General features: G+C 49.2%; 1 protein-coding gene across 1 annotated transcript in view; it reads left to right on the top strand.

Annotated features, from left to right (window-relative positions):
• Nucleotides 1-23377, top strand: part of CA9 (carbonic anhydrase 9) — a 386906-nt gene that overhangs the window by 146349 nt on the left and 217180 nt on the right. Inside the window, exons 3-5 of the mRNA XM_073562498.1 lie at nucleotides 637-807; nucleotides 950-1092; nucleotides 9791-9883. Coding sequence (XP_073418599.1) covers nucleotides 637-807; nucleotides 950-1092; nucleotides 9791-9883 — 407 coding nt within the window. The remainder of the gene's footprint in view (nucleotides 1-636; nucleotides 808-949; nucleotides 1093-9790; nucleotides 9884-23377) is intronic.

The following is a 23377-nucleotide window of genomic DNA, read 5'->3' as shown; positions in this document are numbered from 1 at the left end:
GTCCTACACAGGAGCTCGGCTCCATGTCCTACACAAGAGCGTGGCTCCATGTTCAACACAGGAGCACGGCTTCTTGTCCAACACAGGAGCGCGGCTTCACGTTCTGCACGGGAGCGCGGCTCCATGTCCAACACAAGAGCGCGGCTCCATGTCCAACACAAGAGCGTGGCTCCATGTTCAACACAGGAGCATGGCTCCACGTCCAACACAGGAGCGCGGCTTCACGTTCTGCACGGGAGCGCGGCTCCATGTCCAACACAAGAGCGCGGCTCCATGTCCAACACAAGAGCGCGGCTCCATGTCCAACACAAGAGCGCGGCTCCATGTCCAACACAAGAGCGCGGCTCCACGTCCTACACGAGAGAGCGGCTCCACATCCTTCACAAGAGCGCGGCTCCACATCTTACACAGGAGCGGGGCTCCATGTCCTACGCTACAGCGTGGCTCCACGTCCTACATAAGAGCGCGGCTACACGTCCTACATAAGACTTATAGACACGTTACTTATCGGCTTCATCTATCATTATCAGTATCTGACCCCTTTTATTAGTGTGGTTGCTGATGTGGGAAGTGGCGGGAGTCGCTGCAGGTGGACTGGATGAGTAATGCTGTTTTTCTGATCACTCTGTCTGACAGATTTCTCGGAGTGGGATCGGGATTTTCCAGACTGTGGGGGGAAAGCTCAGTCTCCTATTAATGTGGACACCAAAAATACTATTTTTGACCCTCGGTTGACTCCCATCCTGCTCTCCGGATATGATCTGACGGCCAGTGATACCTTGAGGTTGGAGAATAACAGACATACTGGTGAGCTGCAGCCATGCCCTCTACGTCTTTGGTGGGCAGCTAGCATCAGTGTGAACAGTCACCATAAAGTAGGCATGGACCATCTTGGCTACTGCAGTTCACGTCTTGTGATACTAATACTTGTTATCACCTTCTCTCACAGTGGTTCTGAAGCTACCTGATAGTTTGAAGATAGTCGGGGGTCTCCCTCATATTTACCAAGCAGCACAGCTCCATTTCCACTGGGGGTCTCGGAAAAGTCCAGGGTCAGAGCACACTATAAATGGAAAACGATTCCCCGGAGAGGTGAGTGGTATCAAGGTGATACACAACATTGCCTCTGTAGACTGGCCACTGCCCCATCAGCCTCGGCCCTAGACTGGCTGCTGCTCCCTCTGCCTCAGACCTAGACAGGCTGTTGCCCCCTCCGCCTCTGCCCTAGACTGGCCGCTGCCCCCTCCGCCTCTGCCCTACACTGGCCGCTGCCCCCTCCGCCTCTGCCCTAGACTGGCCGCTGCCCCCCTCCGCCTCGGCCCATGACTGGCTGCTGCCCCATCCGGCTCGGCCCTAGACTGGCCGCTGCCACCTCCGCCTCGGACCTAGACTGGAAGCTGCCCCCTTCGCCTCTGCCCTACACTGGTCGCTGCCCTCTCCACCACGGACCTAGACTGGAAGCTGCCCCCTCCGCCTCAGACCTAGACTGGAAGCTGCCCCCTCCGCCTTGGCCCTAGACTGGAAGCTGCCCCCTCCGCCTTGGCCCTAGACTGGAAGCTGCCTCCTCTGCCTCGGCCCTAGACTGGAAGCTGCCCCCTCCGCCTCGGCCCTAGACTGGAAGCTGCCCCCTCCGCCTCGGCCTTAGACTGGAAGCTGCCCCCTCCGCCTCGGCCCTAGACTGGAAGCTGCCCCCTCCGCCTCGGCCCTAGACTGGAAGCTGCCCCCTCTGCCTCGAACCTAGACTGGAAGTTGCCCCCTCTGCCTCGACCCTAGACTGGAAGCTGCCCCCTCTGCCTCGGCCCTAGACTGGAAGCTGCCCCCTCCGCCTCGGCCCTAGACTTGTCTCTGCCCCCTCCACCTCGGCCCTAGACAGGAAGCTGCCCCCTCCACCTCAGCCCTAGACTGGCCACTGTCCCCTCCGCCTCGGCCCTAGACTGGAAGCTGCCCCCTCCGCCTCGGCCCTAGACTGGTCGCTGCCCCCTCCACCTCGGCCCTAGACTGGTCGCTACCCAATCATTAAGGCTCTGTTCATAGGTCGCCCTCCCAGGGCTGTGGGGTACTCGGTACCGGGCCAGTGTCAGGGGGATGTGTCACAGCAGCGGTGACCCGGTCAGTGGCCCTGGGCGCCCAAGCAATGGGGAGATGTAGTTAATGGTAGAATAGTTCGTGACGCCACCCGTGATGTTTGGCAAATATGGTGTTAGGCCAGCGCTGCATACAGATGCGCTGGGACTGATGGTATGTGCAGCTTAGATGGTAAAGCTCCCCACAGGTGGAGCTGTAGTCCCAGGGCAGTGTAGATATAGCTGTCACGGGGATGTAGCAGTGCCGAAAGCATAGAGAATAGACAAGACACAGTGGTTGTAGTTTCTGTACCTTTACTGAGTATATGCACTCCAGAGTCCTGATTTACAGATGGTATTGGAGCAGGTTAGCATGGAAGCAGATCAGGATTCTCTCTCAGCAGAACGGCTGTGCAGTCTCCTTCCTAGCGCTTTGTAGTGTGAAGCACTCCAGTACTTAGTTACTCTGAAATGCCTCTCTTCGGATGTTCCTAGAACTTTACTTGTATGACAGACAGCTGTAGCCTCTCTCGGGGACTCCTCTCCTGAGTCCTGGCTCTCTATTCAATTGCTGTTGTGTCCCAAGTCTTTGGTGAGAGCAGGGCATTTACAGCCTCCTACTCCTCTGGTATCTGTGGCAGGACCGTTAGTATCCGTAACACCGTGGAGACCAGGCTCTAGCGGTGAGGGAGCTCTCCTCCCGGAGCTCAACCTCCACCCCACTCCACACGTCTGCACACGTGGCCCTCCTCACACAATCTCACTACTCCTTCCTCCTAACCCTCAGAGAGCACTCTGCTCCTCAATCCTGGTTCAGAGCTCCCTCTGCTGGCCCGGAGTGGAACTGTGCTGCATGCATTAGGTTAACTGCTGGAGAGACCCATCACTGCTTCCAAGCCTGGCATTACCCTCCCCTGGAGGAAGGCAAAGCCAGTGTGGCGACCATACCCCTGGGGACGCCACATTCCCCCATAGTGCAAGTCAGCACTCCTAGGCTAAACAGAAACCTGAAAAACAACATATAAACATTTAAACAACAATATGTGTACAAGATTTGAAAAAGAGAAAAATGAACAAAAAACAATTGCTGAAAAAATGGTCCTATGATGACAAGTTCAACATCAATGTCCATGGTCCATTCCTGGCAAATGGTAAATATATACAAAGAAAGTTTTTGACCACACACAAGTCCTGTGGTTCAGTGTCCATGAACAAAACTTAGCAATTTCCAAGGAAACTCTTACAGGTTACCTATAGGTACAAAACTTAGAAAACAGTTACATATTTACATTCAATTTCAATATTCACATTTACTTTAGATACGGAACCTAACTGGTAGTACACCCTGTGTGGTACGAGTGGATCTGCGTAACACTGGTACTGTAGTGGGCCTTACTGTTTGTCTGGTTCTAACTACCGGTGTAGTGTGTAATGCTCTAGTCTACGTAGCACAGGGACACTAACTGGTCTGTGAACTCTTGGACTCACCACGGTCACTACAGGTTCACCACTGGCAGGGCGAGGGTTCTCTGACTCCACTGCTGGTGTGGCCTCTGTTGCCTGATTTTCTCGATCTTCAAGGTCTTCTTGAGTCCTATTCTCCTGTGCTTCTACTTGGGGAAATAACAACGCCGGCACCACGATTGCATCATTAACTCTAGTCCAATTCACAGGGAACTCTCCCAGGATGGTGCTGACTGTCTTTTCTTCCTCTGTAGGTGGGATGTTATCCGATCCTCCCTCTTTTTCTTTCAACTGGTCAGGGCATAACTTCAAGTGATCCCTGGATACCGCTGCTGAGGTCTCTCCTCCATCTTTGCTAACAAGGCATACTTTGGCATTATCAAAGTTCGAGGGCAGAATTGTATAGGGCTCCTCTTCCCATTGATCATCCAGCTTATGCAGTCTTCTTTTTCTCTTGAAAACTTGTTCTCCCGGCGAAAAAGGAACAGCAGGTGCATTTTGGTTATAAAGTCTCTCCTGCTTCTGCCTTGCCTGAGCCAGACTCTTATCCACACACTCCAGTACCCTTCTGTACTGCTGCTGCCTCTCCTTGTCCGAGTCAGCATCTGGTGACATTACTTCAGGCGTCAGGACTCCCATGTCCAAGTCAATAGGCAGCTTACCAGGCCTTGCTCTCATCAGGTACGCTGGAGTACAGTTGGTAGAGTTCACTGGGATATGGTTGTAGAGATCTACCAGATCGGGTAACTTTTCTGGCCACAGATTTCTCTCCTCCAAGGGCAATGTCTTTAGTAAATCAATCACTACCTGGTTCATCTTCTCGCACATGCCGTTGGTCTGTGGGTGATAAGGTGTTGTCCGGATCTTCTTACAACCATATAAGTTGCAAAATTCATGGAACACTTCTGCCTCGAAAGCTGGACCTTGATCTGTCAGCACCCTCTCAGGATAACCATGTGGCCTACAGAAGTGCTGCTGGAACGCTCTGGCTGCGGTCCTGGCCGTTAGATCTTTTGACAGGCACAACCACCAGGAATATTGAATAGTGGTCCACTATGGTAAGGGTATAGAGGTAGCCTGACCGGCTTGGAACCAACTTCACATGGTCCAGGGCTACCAACTCCAGTGGCTGTTTGGTGATGATTGGCTGTAGGGGAGCTCTCTGGCTGTTTCGATCCTTTCTGCACAGGTTACACTGTCCACACTCCCAGCACCACCTCTCAATGGCCTTCCGCATGCCAGTCCAGTAGAACCTCTCTCGGAGCAATGTTTCCAACTTCTTCCATCCAAAGTGTCCAGCTCCATTGTGGTATGCTCCTAGAACCATTGATCCATCTCCCTTTGGGACCACCACCTGCCAGACCAGCTCATGTGTGTGGGCATTGATACTCCTCCGACACAGCTTCCCTTCATAAATGAACAGCCGACCTCTTTCCTTCCACAACTGATGAGTTTCTTCAGGAGCATTCAACTCTGGGCGTGAGTCACTTTGTGTCAGCAGCTCTTTCACCAGGCGGACTTCAGGGTCATTATCTTGCGCTTCTGCCCAATCATGATGGGGCAACGGATTCAGAGTGACTTGCTTCAAGCCAGGCCGCCTGTTTCTCACTCCTTGAGCACGTTGGGCCGCCAGTGGCCGGTGGAAGGGAGGCAATTCTTTCTCTTCCAGAGCCTCAGGGTCTTCTCCTGCATCTGGCAGATTAGGCATCCTGGATAGCGCATCAGCATTGGCATTCTTGTGCCCTGCCCGGTACTTGATGGTAAACTCATAATTGGATAACCGAGCCTTCCATCGCTGCTCCAGTGCTCCTATCTTGGCAGTGTCCAAGTGGGTCAATGGGTTGTTGTCCGTGAAGATTGTAAATTTGGCCGAAGCTAGGTAATGCTTGAACCTTTCGGTGACAGCCCAGACTATGGCAAGGAACTCCAGCTTGAAAGAACTGTAATTATCAGGGTTCCTCTCAGTGGGACGCAGCTTCCTGCTGGCGTAGGAGATCACTATCTCTTTTCCATTCTGTACCTGCGACAGTACTGCTCCTAATCCCACGTTGCTGGCATCAGTGTACAGCACAAAGGGTTTGTCATAATCTGGGTAGGCCAGAACTTCGTCACCTGTGAGAGCCATCTTCAACCTGGTGAAAGACCTCTCAAACTCTTCAGTCCATTCAAATGTGGAATTCTTCTGCTTGCCTTTCTTGGACTGCCCCACCAGAAGGTTTTGCATCGGGGTGGCTATTTCAGTAAAGCCTTTGATGAATCTCCGGTAATAGCCTACCAGTCCAAGGAATTGGCATACCTCATGGAGGTTGCTGGGCTTCGTCCAGTCCCAGATGACCGTGACCTTGTCAGGATCTGGTGCCACACCTTCTGCACTGACCACATGACCGAGGTACTGTACTTTAGGCTTCAGGAGGTGGCATTTTGAAGGCTTCACTTTCAGGCCAAAATTGGACAAAGCTTCAAACACTTCGGCCAGGTGTTCCAGATGCTCTTCATAGGTCTTGGAGAAAACGATGACATCATCCAAGTACAACAGGACTGTTTCAAAGTTCATGTGTCCCAGGCAACACTCCATCAGCCGCTGAAATGTTCCTGGAGCAGTGCAGAGTCCAAATGCATATAATTGAGCTCACAGAGACCCATTGGAGTGGTAAATGAGGTTTTCTCCTTGTCTGCCTCTGCCACGGGAACCTGCCAATACCCACTGGTGAGATCCAAGGTGGAAAAGTAGTTAGCAGTTTTAAGTGCAGCTAATGACTCTTCAATTCTAGGCAATGGGTAGGCATCTTTATGTGTGATACTGTTAATTTTCCTGTAATCAACACACATTCTCATGGTACCATCCTTTTTCTTTGCAAACACTTTTGGAGCTGCCCATGGGCTACAACTGTCCCTAATGACCCCTGCTTCCTTCATCTCTTTCAACATACTCTTAGCACATTGGTACTGTGTTGGGGGTATAGGTCTGTACCTCTCCTTTATGGGTGGATGGTCTCCAGTGGGTATATGATGTTGCACCCCTTTTGCCTGCCCAAAATCTAGTGGGTGTTTGCTGAATACCCGCTCATACTCTTGTGTCACTCTGTAAACCCCATTTCACTGGTATGAAGGTGTAGAGTCAGTTCCCACCTGCAGTTGCTGGCACCACTCTTCTTGCTGCTTCACAGGGCCATTGTCCTCCACCGGATCGGATGAGACCAAAGGCTCTGCTGCCTGCAATGACTTGTTATTAACAGTGAGCAGCTTGGCAACTGTAGTGTACCGAGGTATTGTGGCCTCCTCCTCCCCACAATTCAGAAGGCGTACAGGTACTCTCCCCTTTCGTACATCAACCACCCCTCTGGCTGTCAGGACAGTGGGCCTGCTATCAGAGTACACTGGTTCTACCAATGCCTGGTAATCCTGCCCTCTGTGCCCTATGGCTGCCCAACACCAAACCAACATTTCACATCTGGGGGGTATTGCAATGGGGAAAGCATCACTCACTCTGACACTACCAATTTCTCCGCCAGAGAGTTCTACCTGTTGTCTTTGCATCAGGGCTCGGATCTCCTTCTGCAGGACTCGTTGTTCACCGGAACCAGCAGTCTCAGCCACCTGTTGCAACAAGACAATAACCTCGGACAGACAGTTTTCAATTACATTTGTACCAAGAGTCATCATGGGATTACATTCACGTCGATCAATATCAACAATTATCAGACCTTGTGATTTTAGCTCCACCCGGCCCACTTTAACAGTAATTTCCTTGCATCCAATCTGTGGCAAGGTATGCCCATTACTAGCAACTACAGTTGGTTCATCAGTGGGGCCACGGGTGAGTTCAGAATCAGCCCAGTACCTCTTGTGCAAAATATACGGCATAGTGGTCACCTGGGAGCCAGTGTCCAGCAAAGCGTTCATGGGGATGCCGTCAATCACCACAGGAAGGATCGGTCTCCCTCCCACATACTTGGCTCTCCAGTTCCTTGGGCCTGGGGATCCTACTCCTGGGGGTTGGCCCTCTGCCCCCAGGGGTTGCTCGTTTAAAGGACAGTACCTTGCAAGATGACCTGCCTTGTGGCAGCGACGACAGATGGGACGTCCGTCCTGGTCGTAGCGATTGTTGTTCCTTCCTTGAAGTTGCGGGGTTCTCCTCCTCCAGAGCCATGGGACATCCTCTGGACTGGAAGCAAGCTGGACCTTTTCTTTGGAGGAATCCTGCAGGGACTGCACGGTTCTGGTGAGTGTAGCCATTCCTTTGGTCAGCTCCTGGAGCTGAAGACGCAGCTCCTCTGTTGGATCTTTATCCAGGGTCTGGGCATCAGCCTCCACAGGGATGGAAGGAAAGGATGTAGCTTCCTGATGGTAGGTGATCGCTGGGCGCCTAGGGGGCGCTGGACGGCTGTCAGAGGATTCCTGCAGTACCCGGATAGCCCAGTCCTTAAACTCTGCAAAGTTCAAATCAGGGTTTTGCAGGGTAATGATGCGTAACTGTCCTCTGTGGGTACTGGATAGGAGTCCTTCAATGAACTGCTCCTTTAACAATTTGACTTCTTCTTTCACACGATCAGAGTCAATTTGCTTAACTGCTCGCAGCGCCTCCTGCAGGTTGAGGGCATAGTCCCTGATACTGTCCTGCGCCCTCTGTTTACAGCCAAAGAACCTCATCTTAATTTCAGCTGCAGTGCTGGTGTCAAAGGTGCTTCTCAGCTTGGCCAGGATCTTTGCAACAGTGTCTTTATCAGTGTCCTGCCAGGCTTTCACTTCTCTCTGTGCTGTACCCGTTAGCTGTCCAGTCAGGATATTCACTTTCTGGTCTTCAGACAGAGGGTAAACTTTAAACAAGCTGCACAGTCTCTCTTTAAATTCACTCAGGGTGTGGGACTCACCCGAGTACTGCGGTAGCCAGGCCGCTCCTGGTATGTAGGGCATAGACAGCGGCATTATGGGGACCGCGGGGTTGGCAGCGGCATCCGCCGCTACATTGGCTTGTGGCGCAGACATTCTCTCCCCCCCCCTAGTTAACGTTAGCCAGGGCCGGGGGTTGCGGGAGCTCACCGGCGGCCGCTTCGCAGGCCAGATGCTCCGGGCTGTAGGCCTCAGCTCCTCCTACTCTCACGCGCTGTCCTCTCTTCCCGCGCTGCACTTCACTTCTTCACGCTCTGCGGCAGGCTCCGCCCACGAAGGCCCGCCTCTTTCTTCCCGCGCGCGCCAAGCAGCGCGGCAATGGCGGCAAATGGCGCCAAATTCACACAGTTCACAAACACAGTCTATGGCACACAGGACCCGGGGACACCGGGCTCCGTAATCCTGTTCGTGATGCCAAATTGGGTCGCCCTCCCAGGGCTGTGGGGTACTCAGTACCGGGCCGGTGTGAGGGGAATGTGTCACAGCAGTGGTGACACGGTCCATGGCCCTGGGCGCCCAAGCAATGGGAGATGTAGTTAATGGTAGGATAGTTCATGACGCCACCCGTGGTGTTTGGCAAATATGGTGTTAGGCCAACGCTGCAAACAGATCCGCTGGGACTGATGGTACATGCAGCTTAGATGGTAAAGCTCCCCACAGGTGAAGCTGTAGTCCCAGGGCAGTGTAGATGTAGCTGGCACGGGGATGTAGCAGTGCCGAAAGCATAGGGAACAGACAAGTCACAGTGGTTGTAGTTTCTGTACCTTTACTGAGTATATTTCCTGAAGAAGAGGTTGCAAAAAACCTTGAAACGCGTAGAATAAACCACTGTCAAACTTTATTAAACTTCTGGAATTTCATCATTTGGGCAGCGCGGACGAAATCCATGTATTCCTTTGCAGAGCTCTGTTTCAGATAGTCGGTGACCGACTTGTGGATCTGCAGCAGCCCTTATCTATACATGCTTTGAATACCTACTACCAGGTGAGCAGTTTTTTGTCAAACCGCTTACTTTATTTGTGGGATAAGACCCTATATTGCGCTTGTGTCTCCCTCTTTCCTCACAATACTTGTAGCAGATAAGAGGCACTTGCACCAGTTAATTGTAAGAGAAGTCCCAGTTGTCTAGGTTAACAGCTGCAGATCTACTAGTAGATAAGTAAAAGCAGGACCTAGCGTACCACGGATGATCACGTGACCAAGGCTTGCCGCTGGCTGAATGAAGTACGGGTTGCAGAGAGGACCAAAAAACATTGAATCTATGATTGGAATTCAGTCGAAGTTGGCGGCACATCCCCACAGTGGGCTGTTGATTTTAGTCAGAAGTAATACACATAAGATCGTGGCATTGAGCTGCTCTTCTCTTCCCTTAGATCCATGTGGTTCACTATAACCCTGAATATGAGAATGTAGAACTGGCAGCAAACCAGTCAGGAGGCCTCGCTGTGCTGGCAGCATTCATAGAGGTAAGTGGCCACAGGTAAATACATGGTTCTAGAAGCTTCAGACGATTCCCTAAGGCTGTGGTTCTAAGAGTGTAGAGATTACATAAGTGGAAATCAAAAACAAAGATTCAGGCAGAAGATGATGTATCTTCTATATGTAACACCAAAGGGAGGACAATGTATCCTCTACATGTAAGATCAGGAGGAGGACATTGTGTCCTCTAGATGTAACATCAGGAGGAGGACAATGTATCCTCTACATGTAACATCAGGGGGAGGACAATGTATCCTCTACATGTAACATCAGGAGGAGGACAATGTATCCTCTACATGTAACATCAAGAGGAGGACAATATATCCTCTACATATAACATCAGGGGGAGGACAATGTATCCTCTACATGTAACATCAGGAGGAGGACAATATATCCTCTACATGTAACATCAGGGGGAGGACAATGTATCCTCTACATGTAACATCAGGGGGAGGACAATGTATCCTCTACATGTAACACCAGGAGGAGGAACATCAGGAGGAGGACAATGTATCCTCTGCATTTAACATCAGGAGGAGGACAATGTATCCTCTACATGTAATATCAGGAGGAGGACAATGTGTCCTCTACATGTAATATCAGGAGGAGGACAATGTGTCCTCTACATGTAACATCAGGGGGAGGACAATGTGTCCTCTACATGTAACATCAGGGGGAGGACAATGTATCCTCTACATGTAACATCAGGGGGAGGACAATGTATCCTCTACATGTAACATCAGGGGGAGGACAATGTATCCTCTACATGTAACATCAGGGGGAGAACAATGTATCCTCTACATGTAACATCAGGGGGAGGACAATGTATCCTGTTATGAATGAGTCACCGTAGGAGGCAAAAACAGAAATACTAGCTAAGTCCAGAAAACCAGAGACGTTGGCAGCTATCGGATTGCAGACCCCTGAACCTAACAACAACAACTAGCAGTAGCCGTGGGGGGTTCCTACGGTGCCCTAGACCCCTCGATCACAGCCAGAGAACTACATAGCCTAAAGACAGAAAGGGAAATCTAAACTGCCCCAGAGCAGACCCCAAAGCAATAGGCAGCCCCCAACATATAATGACGGTGAAGCAAGATGAAAAAACACTCACACAGATAGAAAGATAGGCTGATCAAATGATGGGGCCCAAGCTAACTAAATAGGACAGAATAGAAAAGCTGCTGTCTGCAATCCTCCAAAACCCTCTCAAAAACAAGAGCCAACAGACTGATAGGGAAAAAAGCCCTGAAGATGTTAGGCTTCAAAAAGACTATATCAGTACTCAGGTATTATCTGAAGACAGAGCAAAAAGGAATTCAGCTCACCCAGCAGGGAAAGACAGAAATCCAGAAAAACAATGCAAAACAAAACCAAAACACAAATGCAAAAAGTAGAGCAGAGAACTTAGCTTTTGAGGAGCAGAAATCAGACTGGTCTCCAAGAATCCCTCAGAGTAATCACCCGCAAGGCAGAAGGGCGTCGGCTGCCTTATATCCAGTCAGCAATCCCAGTCACCCAGTCATCATCATTCTGCTCAGGTACTTTGTAATCAGCCTCACTACCTTCCTTCACCAGAAGAGGGAGTTCATCAGACCTCAATGGTGAAGGGGAAAATGAACTCACAACAGTACCTCCCCCTTGAGGAGGGGTCACCGAACCCTCATCCACGCCACCAGGGTGAGCCCGATGAAAGGCATGCACCAATCTTTTGGCATGAATATCAGAGGCAGAGACCCAGGAATAATCCTCCTGACCATAACCCTTCCACTTAACCAAATACTGGAGTCTCCGTCTAGCCAGACGGGAATCCAGTATCTTCTCTACCTCATATTCCATGTTACCTTCAACTAATACAGGGTCCGGGGGTGACACCCCAGGAACAACTGGTTCAACAAACCTCTTCAACAAGGACTTATGAAACACATTATGAATTTTAAATGTGACAGGAAGAGCCAAACGAAAAGAGACCGGATTAATAATCTCCAAAATCTTGTAAGGTCCAATAAATCTAGGCTTAAACTTAGGAGAAGCCACCTTCATAGCGATATTTTTTGATGATAACCAAACCATATCACCAACCTTAAACTGGGGACCAATGGTCCTATGTCGGTTGGAAAACCGCTGGGCCTTTTCCTGGGAGAGAGATAACTTATCCACCACTTAGTCCCAGATCTGGTGCATTCTCTCCACCACAGTGTCAACACCTGGGCAGGCTGAAGGCTCCACCTGCCCAGAAGAAAATCGAGGATGAAACCCAAAGTTACAAAAAAAAGGTGACATCAAAGTGGCAGAACTAGCTCTATTATTTAAAGCAAATTCGGCCAAGGGCAAAAATGAAACCCAATCATCCTGATCGGCGGAAATAAAACATCTCAAATACGACTCCAAGGTCTGGTTTGTTCTCTCCGTCTGCCCATTGGTCTGAGGGTGAAAAGCAGAGGAGAAGGACAACTGAATTCCCAACTTGGAACAGAAAGTCCTCCAAAATCTAGACACAAATTGAACTCCTCTGTCAGATACAATGTTCTCAGGAATCCCGTGCAAGCGAACCACCTGTTGCAAAAACAGGGGCACCAACTCAGAGGAAGATGGCAACTTAGGGAGTGGTACAAGATGAACCATCTTAGAGAACCTATCACAAATCACCCAAATAACAGTCATTCTCTGAGAGACAGGCATATCAGAGATGAAATCCTTTGAAATATGGGTCCATGGCCTCCTGGGGACCGGCAAAGGCATCAACAACCCACTAGAGCGAGAACAAGGTTTAGACCGGGAGCAATCCCACAGGACTGCACAAAATTCCTGACATCACGAGACAAGGCGGGCCACCAAAAAGACCGACTCACCAGATCTCTAGTACCAAAAATACCTGGATGACCAGCTAATGCAGAGCAATGAACTTCAGACATCACTCTCTTCTTCCACTGGTCAGGAACATATAACTTTCCACTGGGACAACGCTCAGGTTTGTCCTCCTGGAACTATTCCAGAGCACGTCTCAAATCGGGCGAGATGGCAAAAAGAACTACCCCTTCGCCTAAGATGGTAGCAGGCTTGGTCACCACAGGAGAATCAGCAAAGAAGCTCCTAGAGAGGGCGTCTGCCTTGACATTCTTAGTGCCAGGAAGAAAAGAGACCACAAAATCAAAACGTGTAAAAAACAAGGCCCACCTAGCCTGTCTAGGGTTCAAGCGTTTGGCCGACTCCAGGTAAATCAAATTCTTGTGGTCAGTGAGGACCACAACTTGGTGTTTAGCTCCCTCCAACCAATGTCTCCACTCCTCAAATTTCATTTCATGGCTAACAGTTCCCGATTCCCCACATCACAGTTACGTTCAGATGGAGAGAACTTTCGGGAAAAGAAAGCACAGGGATTCATTTTAGATGTTACAGGATCCTTTTGGGACAAAACAGCTCCTGCACCAATCTCAGAAGCGTCCACCTCTACCTGGAACGGGAGTGAGACATCACGTTGCCGCAAAACCAGGGCAGAAGTGAATCTTCGCTTCAGCTCCTGAAAGGAAGAAACAGCCTCCGGAGACCAATTCAACACATCAGCACCCTTTTTAGTCAGATCAGTCAATGGCTTGGCAATACTAGAAAATTTTGCTATAAATTTCCGATAAAAATTAGCAAAACCCAAAAACTTCTTGAGGGCCTTCAAAGAAGTGGGCTGAACCCAATCATAAATTGCCTGTACCTTGGCCGGGTCCATTTCAATAGTTGACGGAGACAAAATAAATCCCAAAAATGAAATCCTCTGTACCCCAAAAAGTCATTTCGATCCTTTGACATACAGGGAATTCTCCCTCAAAATCCAGAACACAGTCCGAATATGTTCCACATGAGAATCCCAATCCTTGGAGAAGATCAAAATATCATCCAGATAAATAATCAAAAATTTATCCACAAAGTCTCAGAAAATGTCATTCATGAAGCACTGGAAGACAGAAGGGGCATTAGTGAGCCCAAAAGGCATCACCAGGTACTCAAAATGTCCCTCCGGAGTATTAAACGCCGTGTTCCATTCATCCCCCTGCTTAATGCGGATAAGATTATACGCCCCCCTGAGGTCAAGCTTGGTAAACCAGCAAGCACCTTTAACTCTGGAGAATAGATCAGAAATCAGGGGTAACGGATACTGATATTTAATAGTAATTTTGTTGAGGGCACGATAATCAATACAAGGCCTTCATGAACCATCCTTTTTGGCCACGAAAAAAAACCCGGCACCTAAGGGTGAAGAGGATGGTCTAATATGACCCTTCTCCAACGCCTCCTTAATATAGGATCGCATAGCCTCGTGCTCGGGAACAGATAAATTGAAGAGCCGACCCTTGGGAAATTTACACCCCGGGCTCAGTTCAATTGCACAGTCATAACTCCTATGAGGAGGCAAAGACGCAGACTCATTCTCATTAAATACATCATAAAAGTCCGCCAAATAGTCAGGAACATCATGCGACTGAGGAGAGGTGGAAAAAAACGGAGCCTCACTAAGGGCACACCGACAACCCCAACTCACCACAGACACAGATTTCCAATCCAAAACTGGATTATGACTTTGCAGCCAGGGAAACCCCAGAACAATAGTATCATGCAGATTATGCAACACCAAAAATCTGCAATTTTCTTGATGGTCTGGGGCGACCCGTATTACCACCTGGGTCCAAAACTGAGGTTTATTTTTCGCCAAAGGAGTAGCATCAATCCCCATCAAAGGGATAGGCGTCCGCAGAGGTGTCATCGGAAATCCACAACGTTTAGCAAAATCCAAGTCCATTAGATTCAGGGCTGCTCCCGAATCCACAAAAGCCTTGGCGGAAAATGTGGACAGGGAGCAAATCAGAGTAATTGCCAGAAGAAACTTAGGTTGTACACCACCCACAGAAAACGTGTGTGCAAAACTTTTCTCTCGTTTAGGACAGACAGAAATAATATGCAAGGCATCTCCACAAAAAAAACACAGCTTATTACGCCTTCTGAACTCCTGACGTTGCTCCCTGGACAAAACTCTATCACATTGCATAGGTTCAGACACTTGTTCAACAGGTGGCAACACCTCTCGTGCAGTCCTGCGTTCACGTAAACGCTGATCAACCTGAATGGCTAATGACATAGAATCGTCAAGACCAGAAGGAACAGGAAATCCCACCATAGAATCTTTTACGGCTTCTGACAAACCATTCTGAAAGAGAGCTGCCAAGGCATTATCATTCCAGGTAGTAAGGACCGCGCACTTTCTGAATTTTTGACAGTACAATTCTGCAGAATCTCGACCCTGGCTCAATGCCAGCAGGGTCTTTTCAGCCTGATCAATACCATTAGGTTCATCATACAACAACCCCAAGGCTTGAAAAAATGCATTCACATTAGTCAGAATAGGATCATCTGATTTCAAAGAAAACGCCCAATCCTGGGGATCGCCACGCAGCAAAGAGATGACAATTTTAACCTGCTGCGCGGAGCTCCCTGATGAGTTAGGCTTCAAGGCAAAAAATAATTTACAATTATTTTTGAAATTCAAAAATTTAGACCAATCCCCAAAAAACACATCAGGAGTAGGGATCTTTGGTTCAGCAGCATGTGAATGAGCAAGGTCAAATTCCCCGCACTTCCGCAGCGAGCTGCTCCACATGATCAGACAATTGCTTTATCTCCATTGAGAGAAAAAAAAAATTCCCCCTACAGCCTCAGAGATATAGAGGAAAAAATATACACACTTTTTTTTTTTTTTTTTAACAATTCTATCCTGCTATTGAGTACCCTAGGATCTGCGGTATGGCGGGTGATTCTGTTATGAATGAGTCACCATAGGAGGCAAAAACAGAAATACTAGCCAAGTCCAGAAAACCAGAGAAGTTGGCAGCTATCGGATTGCAGACCCCTGAACCTAACAACAACTAGCAGTAGCCGTGGGGGGGTTCCTACGGTGCCCTAGACCCCTCGATCACAGCCGGAGAACTACATAGCCTAAAGACAGAAAGGGAAATCTAAACTGCCCCAGAGCAGACCCCAAAGCAATAGTCAGCCCCCAACATATAATGACGGTGAAGCAAGATGAAAAAACACTCACACAGATAGAAAGATAGGCTGAGCAAATGATGGGGCCCAAGCTAACTAAATAGGACAGAATAGAAAAGCTGCTGTCTGCAATCCGCCAAAACCCTCTCAAAAACAAGAGCCAACAGACTGATAGGGAAAAAAGCCCTGAAGACGCTAGGCTTCAAAAAGACTATATCAGTACTCAGGTATTATCTGAAGACAGAGCAAAAAGGAATTCAGCTCACCCAGCAGGGAAAGACAGAAATCCAGAAAAACAACGCAAAACAAAACCAAAACACAAATGCAAAAAGTAGAGCAGAGAACTTAGCTTTTGAGGAGCAGAAATCAGACTGGTCTCCAAGAATCCCTCAGAGTAATCACCCGCAAGGCAGAAGGGCGTCGGCTGCCTTATATCCAGTCAGAAATCCCAGTCACCCAGTCATCATCATTCTGCTCAGGTGCTTTGTAATCAGCCTCACTACCTTCCTTCACCAGAAGAAGGAGTTCATCAGACCTCAATGGTGAAGGGGAAAATGAACTCACAACAGTATCCTCTACATGTAACATCGGGGGGAGAACAATGTATCCTCTACATGTAACATCAGGGGGAGGACAATGTATCCTCTGCATGTAACATCAGGGGGAGGACAATGTATCCTCTACATGTAACATCAGGGGGAGGACAATGTATCCTCTGCATGTAACATCAGGGGGAGGACAATGTATCCTCTACATGTAACATCAGGGGGAGGACAATGTATCCTCTACATGTAACATCAGGGGGAGGACAATGTATCCTCTACATGTAACATCAGGGGGAGGACAATGTATCCTCTACATGTTACATCAGGAGGAAGACAATGTATCCTCTACATGTTACATCAGGGGGAGGACAATGTATCCTCTACATGTAACATCAGGGGGAGGACAATGTATCCTCTACATGTTACATCAGGGGGAGGACAATGTATCCTCTACATGTAACATCAGGGGGAGGACAATGTATCCTCTACATGTAACATCTATTTGTAGTTGGTTTTTACCTCCTAGACTTGAAGTCTTTTTACCTTTTGTGATCTCTCTCCCATAATCTTAGCATTATATGATTTTTGTCCTTCACTTACGAGGATTTCTTTGGCACCTTTGCAATGAACTTTGTTTTCCAGCTCCTCCTACAGATGACTGACTATGGTCCTTAATAGATACAGTGGCTGCTCTGAATAATATTGACCATGGGATATTTCAGTTTTTCCTTTTTAGTAAATTTGTAAACATTTCTACATTTCTTTTTATTTTTCAGTCAAGATGGGGTGCAGAGTGGACATTAATGAGGAAAAAAAAGAACTTTTTTGAATTTACCAAATGGCTGCAATGAATCAAAGAGTGAAAAATGTAAAGGGGTGTGAATACTTTCCATACCCACTGTGTGTTCCTCATTTTTCTGAGGGTTTGGCATGCTTTATTTTTTTATCTATCTATCTATCTATATACACTTAGAACCATATATATTTGGACAGAGACAACATTTTTCTAATTTTGGTTTTAGACACTACCACAATGAATTTTAAACAAATCAATTCAGCTGCAGTTGACGTTCAGACTTTCAGCTTTCATTTGAGGGTGTCCACATTAACATTGGAGGAAGGGTTTAGGAGTTTCAGCTCCTTAACATGTGCCACCCTGTTTTTAAAGGAACCAAAAGTAATTGGACAGATTAAATAATTGTGAATAAAATGTTCATTTATTCAGACTCCCATGACAGCACCACGAGAGAGGGGATCCGCCCTTCAGGAACAGGAAACCTACAGATACAAAAGGGTGCCACCCCTCCCACGCATCAGCTGGTTTCCTGTTCCTGAGGGGTCGGGATCCTACAGACAGACATGGATCCCAGGCCGGCCGGCCGGTGCAGGTAGCGGGGGGGTCTCCTACCTCAGCCTGGTGCGGAGCTCCTGGAAGGCGAAGGCGCCACGGTGGCCCTGGATGGGCGGCACGGCGGTGGCGTGTGCAGCAGGGAGTGGCGTCCGGAGGATGTCCACCTCCATAGAGGTCCGGAGGATGTCCACCTCCATAGAGTTCAGCCGCCGCCGGTGAGTATGCCCCCTCGGGTCTCCCGGCTCCGGCGGCGCGGTTGTGGTGGTCGGAGGGGCCGGTGCGGCTGCAGGGTGCTGGTGGACCCGGGAGCGCTGCATAAGGGAACACCCGGGCATCCCGCGTGACTTCTGGTTACGTCGGGGGGCGGAGCCTAGGGGCGTTTCTGGGTCGGCGGCGCCACTGTGCAGGCGCGAGGACCCCAAGATGGTGGCACCCATCAGGAGAGGCGCTGATCCACCGGCCAATAGCAGCGCCAGCTGGGGAGGGGGGCCCTATTGGGGGGGAGGGAGCGGCATGTCTGCTGTCCGGAGGAGGGGTATATAGGCAGGACTCTAGATGGGTTCCATGCCTTGGCCACATTATTGCACGCAGTAATGGAGAGCAATCAGGAGCAGCAGCAGCAAAAGCAGCAGCAACGGCGGCAGCAGCGACAGTCATCACTGACGCCCCTAGAGGAGCTTCGGCAGGTCAAACAAAAGAAGAAAGAGTCCCGTGACAGTAAGGAGCGTGCGGGACGAAGTGACCAGTCCAGTCATAAAGGCTCCTCTAGGCAGACAGGAGCATCGACTGAGAAAAATCCCCCTCATTCTCCGGTACTTAATTGTGGCACTGGTAAGTGATCTTCGTGAATGTTCACTCAGTGACGGGGCCTCCCTCTATGTTTTATTTTAGGGGAAGAAAGCCACGAGTAAAACAAAACACAGAGAATGCGCACTCTGTGCATGCCCATTATGTCCTCCCTGTATCCAGCAGACAGTGGCGGATAGCTGCAAGCTTAAAGGACATAGTCAGGGCAGAGATGAGGGAAACCCTGAAATCCCTGTCCCAACTGGAAAGCCTAAGGGCTGGGGACCCGGTGGAGTCAGATTCCTTGGTAGAATGGAGGAGAAGCAAGAACTCCCATGTTTCAGACCCATCATCCTCCTCAGAGGAAGAGGATTCTGGTCGGTTTTGTCTGCTGCTTGATCGGGTGGACAAGCTGGTAAAGGCGGTGAGAGGAACAATGAAAGTGGAGGAGCCCAATCCTCAATTATCCATGCAGGATGTCATGTTCGGTGGGCTAGAGCAGAGGAAGCGAAGGGTCTTCCCTTTAAACGAAAAGATTCAGGATCTAATCTGTAGAGAGTGGAAGAAACTGGATAAGAGGGGTTCGCTACCCCCAGCCCTCAAACGGAGATACCCCTTCGATGATCCGGCGGTGAACACTTGGGACGAGGCCCCCAAATTAGACACAGCAATAGCAAAGGCGTCAAAAAGATCCTCACTACCTTTTGAGGACATGGGGTCCCTTAAAGATCCTTTAGATAGGAAGACATATACCTTCCTTAAAAATACCTGGGAGATGGCAGCCGGTTCCTTAAGGCCAGCAGTAGCCTCAACATGTACGGACAGGTCCATGATGATCTGGTTGGACCAGTTAGAGTCACAGTTGAAACAGGGGATGTCTAGACAGACAATTCTTGGGGGCCTACCAGTAATCCAGGAGGCCGCAGCCTTCCTAGCAGACGCCTCTGCTGATGCGGTAAGAATGGCCGCCAGAGCAGCAGGACTCTCTAATGCAGCTCGTAGAGCCCTGTGGCTAAAGTGCTGGCAGGGAGACATTCAATCCAGAGCAAAACTCTGTACTATCCCGTGTGAGGGGGAATATTTGTTCGGAGCAGTCCTGGATGAGCTGCTTGAGAAAGCCGGGGATGATAAGAAAAAGTTCCCAAATCTTTGGTCCACATCCTACCGACGTCCATTCAATAGAAGGAGATTCGGTCAAGGGAGAAGGCGCACTCCTTCACCTAATAGAGACCGTCCCAGATGGGATGATAGAAGAAGAAGAGGTACTGGCTTCATGTTCAGGCGCTCGTCGAGAGAACGAAAGAAACTGAGCCAATGACTAGCAATTCCCGTGGGGGGTAGACTGTCATCCTTCCTCCCAGCAAGGTTACAGATCACCAATAGTGACTGGGTGCGGAACGTAATATCCACCGGGCTCAGGTTGGAGTTCTGTTATGTTCCACGGGATACCTTCAAACCAACTCCCTTAAGATCTTTGCCCCTTGAACAAGCTGCTTTAGAAGCAGAGGTGTTGAGCCTGTGCCTGAAAAACGTCCTGGTCGAGGTTCCGGAATCAGAGAGAGGTAGAGGTTTCTAATCTCCCTTAATCCTAATCCAAAAAACGGATAACACATTTAGAACGATTGTTAATTTACGTTTCCTCAATGAGCTTTTGGTTAATCTCACCTTTAAGATGGAATCCATCAGTTCAACAATAAAAATGTTGTTTGAAGGGTGTTTTATGGCAGTCGTGGATTTGAAAGACGCGTACTATCATGCCTATCCACGCAGATTTCCAGCAGTTCCTGAGACTGGCGGTTTCAATACACGGTATAATCCGTCATTATCAGTATAGAGCTCTTCCCTTTGGTCTCTCAGCAGCGCCCCGGGTATTTACGATGATAGTGGCCGAAGTCATGGCTCATTTTGCGGGAGGCCGATATCTTAATTGTCCCGTACTTAGACGATTTTTTGATTGTGGGGAATTCGGTGGACCATTGTCTATCCCAGATAGAGAAGGCTAAGTCCAGGTTAGAGAGCCTCGGATGGATAATAAATTACGAGAAATCCTGATTTCAGCCCTTAAGAGTCCAAAAGTTTCTAGGCTTACTGTTAAATTCAGAAACTCAGCGGTGTCTTTTGCCATTTGATAAATTACATCATATACAACAGCAGGTTCTTCGGGCAATTAATAGACCCTCCATGACCCTCAGGCAGGCCATGTCTCTGTTAGGCTCTCTAACCTCATGTATCCAGCAGTCAGGTGGGCACAATTCCACACTAGATCCCTTCAGAGAGACGTCCTAGTTAATAGCAGGGTCTTAGAGGGGTCTCTACAGGGTCAAGTATCGCTAAGCCCTTTGACTCTTACATCTCTTAGGTGGTGGTTCGATGACAGAAACTTATCCTCAGGGGTGCCCTGGGTGACACAGATAACTCGCATAATAACCACAGATGGTAGCCCTTTGGGTTGGGGGGCCCATATGGGGGACATAGCGGTACAGGGACATTGGGACTCCGATGCTGAGACCTCATCTAACCAGAGGGAGCTGTTGGCGATTGAGTTAGCAGTTAAAAAACTCATTATGTACATACAGGGTCATCATGTGAGGATACTCTCGGACAACCAGGTAGCAGTAGCCTATGTCAACCACCAAGGTGGAACACGCTCTGAGGCCCTGATGCGGATAACGGAACGTCTCCTTCAGATAGCCGAGAAAAATTTTCGATCTTTAACTGCGCTCCACATCAGGGGAAAAGACAACATGAAGGCAGACTTTCTAAGCCACAGGGCCCTAAGGCAAGGAGAATGGGCTTTAAACACGGACATTTACAACCAGATTGTCCGCAAGTGGGGTCAGCCGGAGGTAGACCTCTATGCCACTAAAGAAAAGAGGAAGGAAAAAACATTCTGCTCTCTAAATCCCAGGGAAAATCCACTGGCAGTGGACGCCCTCCTAATAAGATGGGACTTCTCTCTGGCATATGCCTTTCCACCATTAAACCTCCTACCTCTGGTAGTAAGGAAGATCGGGCAAGGGTCATATTAATTGCCCCCTTCTGGCCCAGAAGGACCTGGTTCGCATGGTTGAGGACCATGTCGGTATGCGATCCCTGGGTACTGCCGAACCTTCCGGATCTCCTCTACCAGGGGCCAGTCAGCCACCCACAGGTAGTGGGACTCCATTTGACGGCGTGGTGTTTGAGAGGACACTATTGAAGGATAGAGGGTTCTCCAAAAATGTAATTGATACCCTCCTGAAAAGCAGGAAACAAACTACCACAGATATCTATGCTAGAACCTGGAGGCGATTCCTGTCCACCTTTTGAGTTTAATGTCAGGGATGGAATACCCACAAAACAGATTCTGGAATTCCTCCAGAGGGGTCTCGAATTGGGCCTCTCCACAAGTACTTGAAAGGGAATCTGTCACTCTTTTTTTCGGCTTGCAGCTGCTGGCATGGACATCGGGGGCTTATCTACAGCATTCTGTAATGCTGTAGATAAGCCTCCAATGTAACCTGAAAGATAAGAAAAACACGTTATATTATACTCACCGGAGTGGGCGGTCAAGTCCGGTGGGCGTTGCGGTCCGGTCCGACGCCTCCCTTCTTCATGCGATGACGTCCTCTTCTCCCGTCCTGTAATGGCTGCGGCGCAAGTGCACTGCTCTTCCCTGTTGAGGACAGAGCAGAATTCTGCAGTGCGCAGGTGCCGGACCTCTCCCGACGCCTGCGCACTGCAGGACTCTGCTCTGCCCTCAACAGGGCAGAGCAGTGCTCCTGCACAGGTGCCATTACAGGACGGGAGAAGAGGACGTCATCGCATGAAGAAGGGAGGCGTCGAACCGGACCACAACGCCCACCGGACCGGACCGCCGACCCCGGTGAGTGTAATATAACGTGTTTTTCTTATCTTTCAGGTTACATCGGAGGCTTATCTACGGCATTACAGAATGCTGTAGATAAGCCCCCGATGTTTATGACGGCAGCTGCAAGACGAAAAAAGGGTGACAGATTCCCTTTAAATGTACAGGTTTCAGCCTTAGGGGCCCTATTTGCATGTGATATTGCCAGCAACTATTGGGTGGCAAGATTCATCAAAGTGGCTGCCAGATCGAGACCTATACCCAAGGACAGATGTATACCTTGGGACTTAAATTTAGTCCTTACAGCCATGACAGAAAAACCATTCGAACCTCTAGGTTCTGCTTCACTAAAGATAATATCACTTAAGACAGTTTTCTGGTAGCGATAACATCTGCACGTAGAATAAGCGATATACAGGCACTTTCCAGATTGCCCCCTTATACAGAGTTCTTACAGGATAGAGTAATCCTAAGGCCGGACCAGGCATACCTTCCCAAAGTAGCATCTCACTTTCATAGGACACAAGAGATAGTTCTGCCTTCCTTCCTCCCTAATCCGACCAATCCTTCAGGCGTTAGATGTTAAGAGATGCTTACTTAAATATTTATCAGCCACGGATCCTTGGAGGAAGGAGAACGCATTATTTCTATCTTTCCAAGGTCCCAGGAAAGGGTGTAGAGTGTCAAAATGCATGTTAGCAAGGTGAATTAGGGAGGCTATCTCTCTTGCCTACACAGCAGGTGGCGGTCCGGCTCCACAGAATTTGAGGGCGCATTCCACTCGTGCCATGGCGTCATCTTGGGCGGAGAGATCTGGAGTATCAAATGACCAGATATGTAAGGCAGCCACCTGGTCATCTCCCTCAACCTTTTTTAACCACTATCGGTTAGACATGGGTGCCTCCTCAGATCTCATCTTCGG

This window comes from Dendrobates tinctorius, unplaced genomic scaffold, assembly GCF_039654945.1.
Source record: "Dendrobates tinctorius isolate UK_male_01 unplaced genomic scaffold, ASM3965494v1 ptg000353l, whole genome shotgun sequence".
NCBI classification, from domain to species: Eukaryota; Metazoa; Chordata; class Amphibia; order Anura; family Dendrobatidae; genus Dendrobates; species Dendrobates tinctorius.
This window is presented reverse-complemented; position numbering and strand designations above follow the sequence as displayed.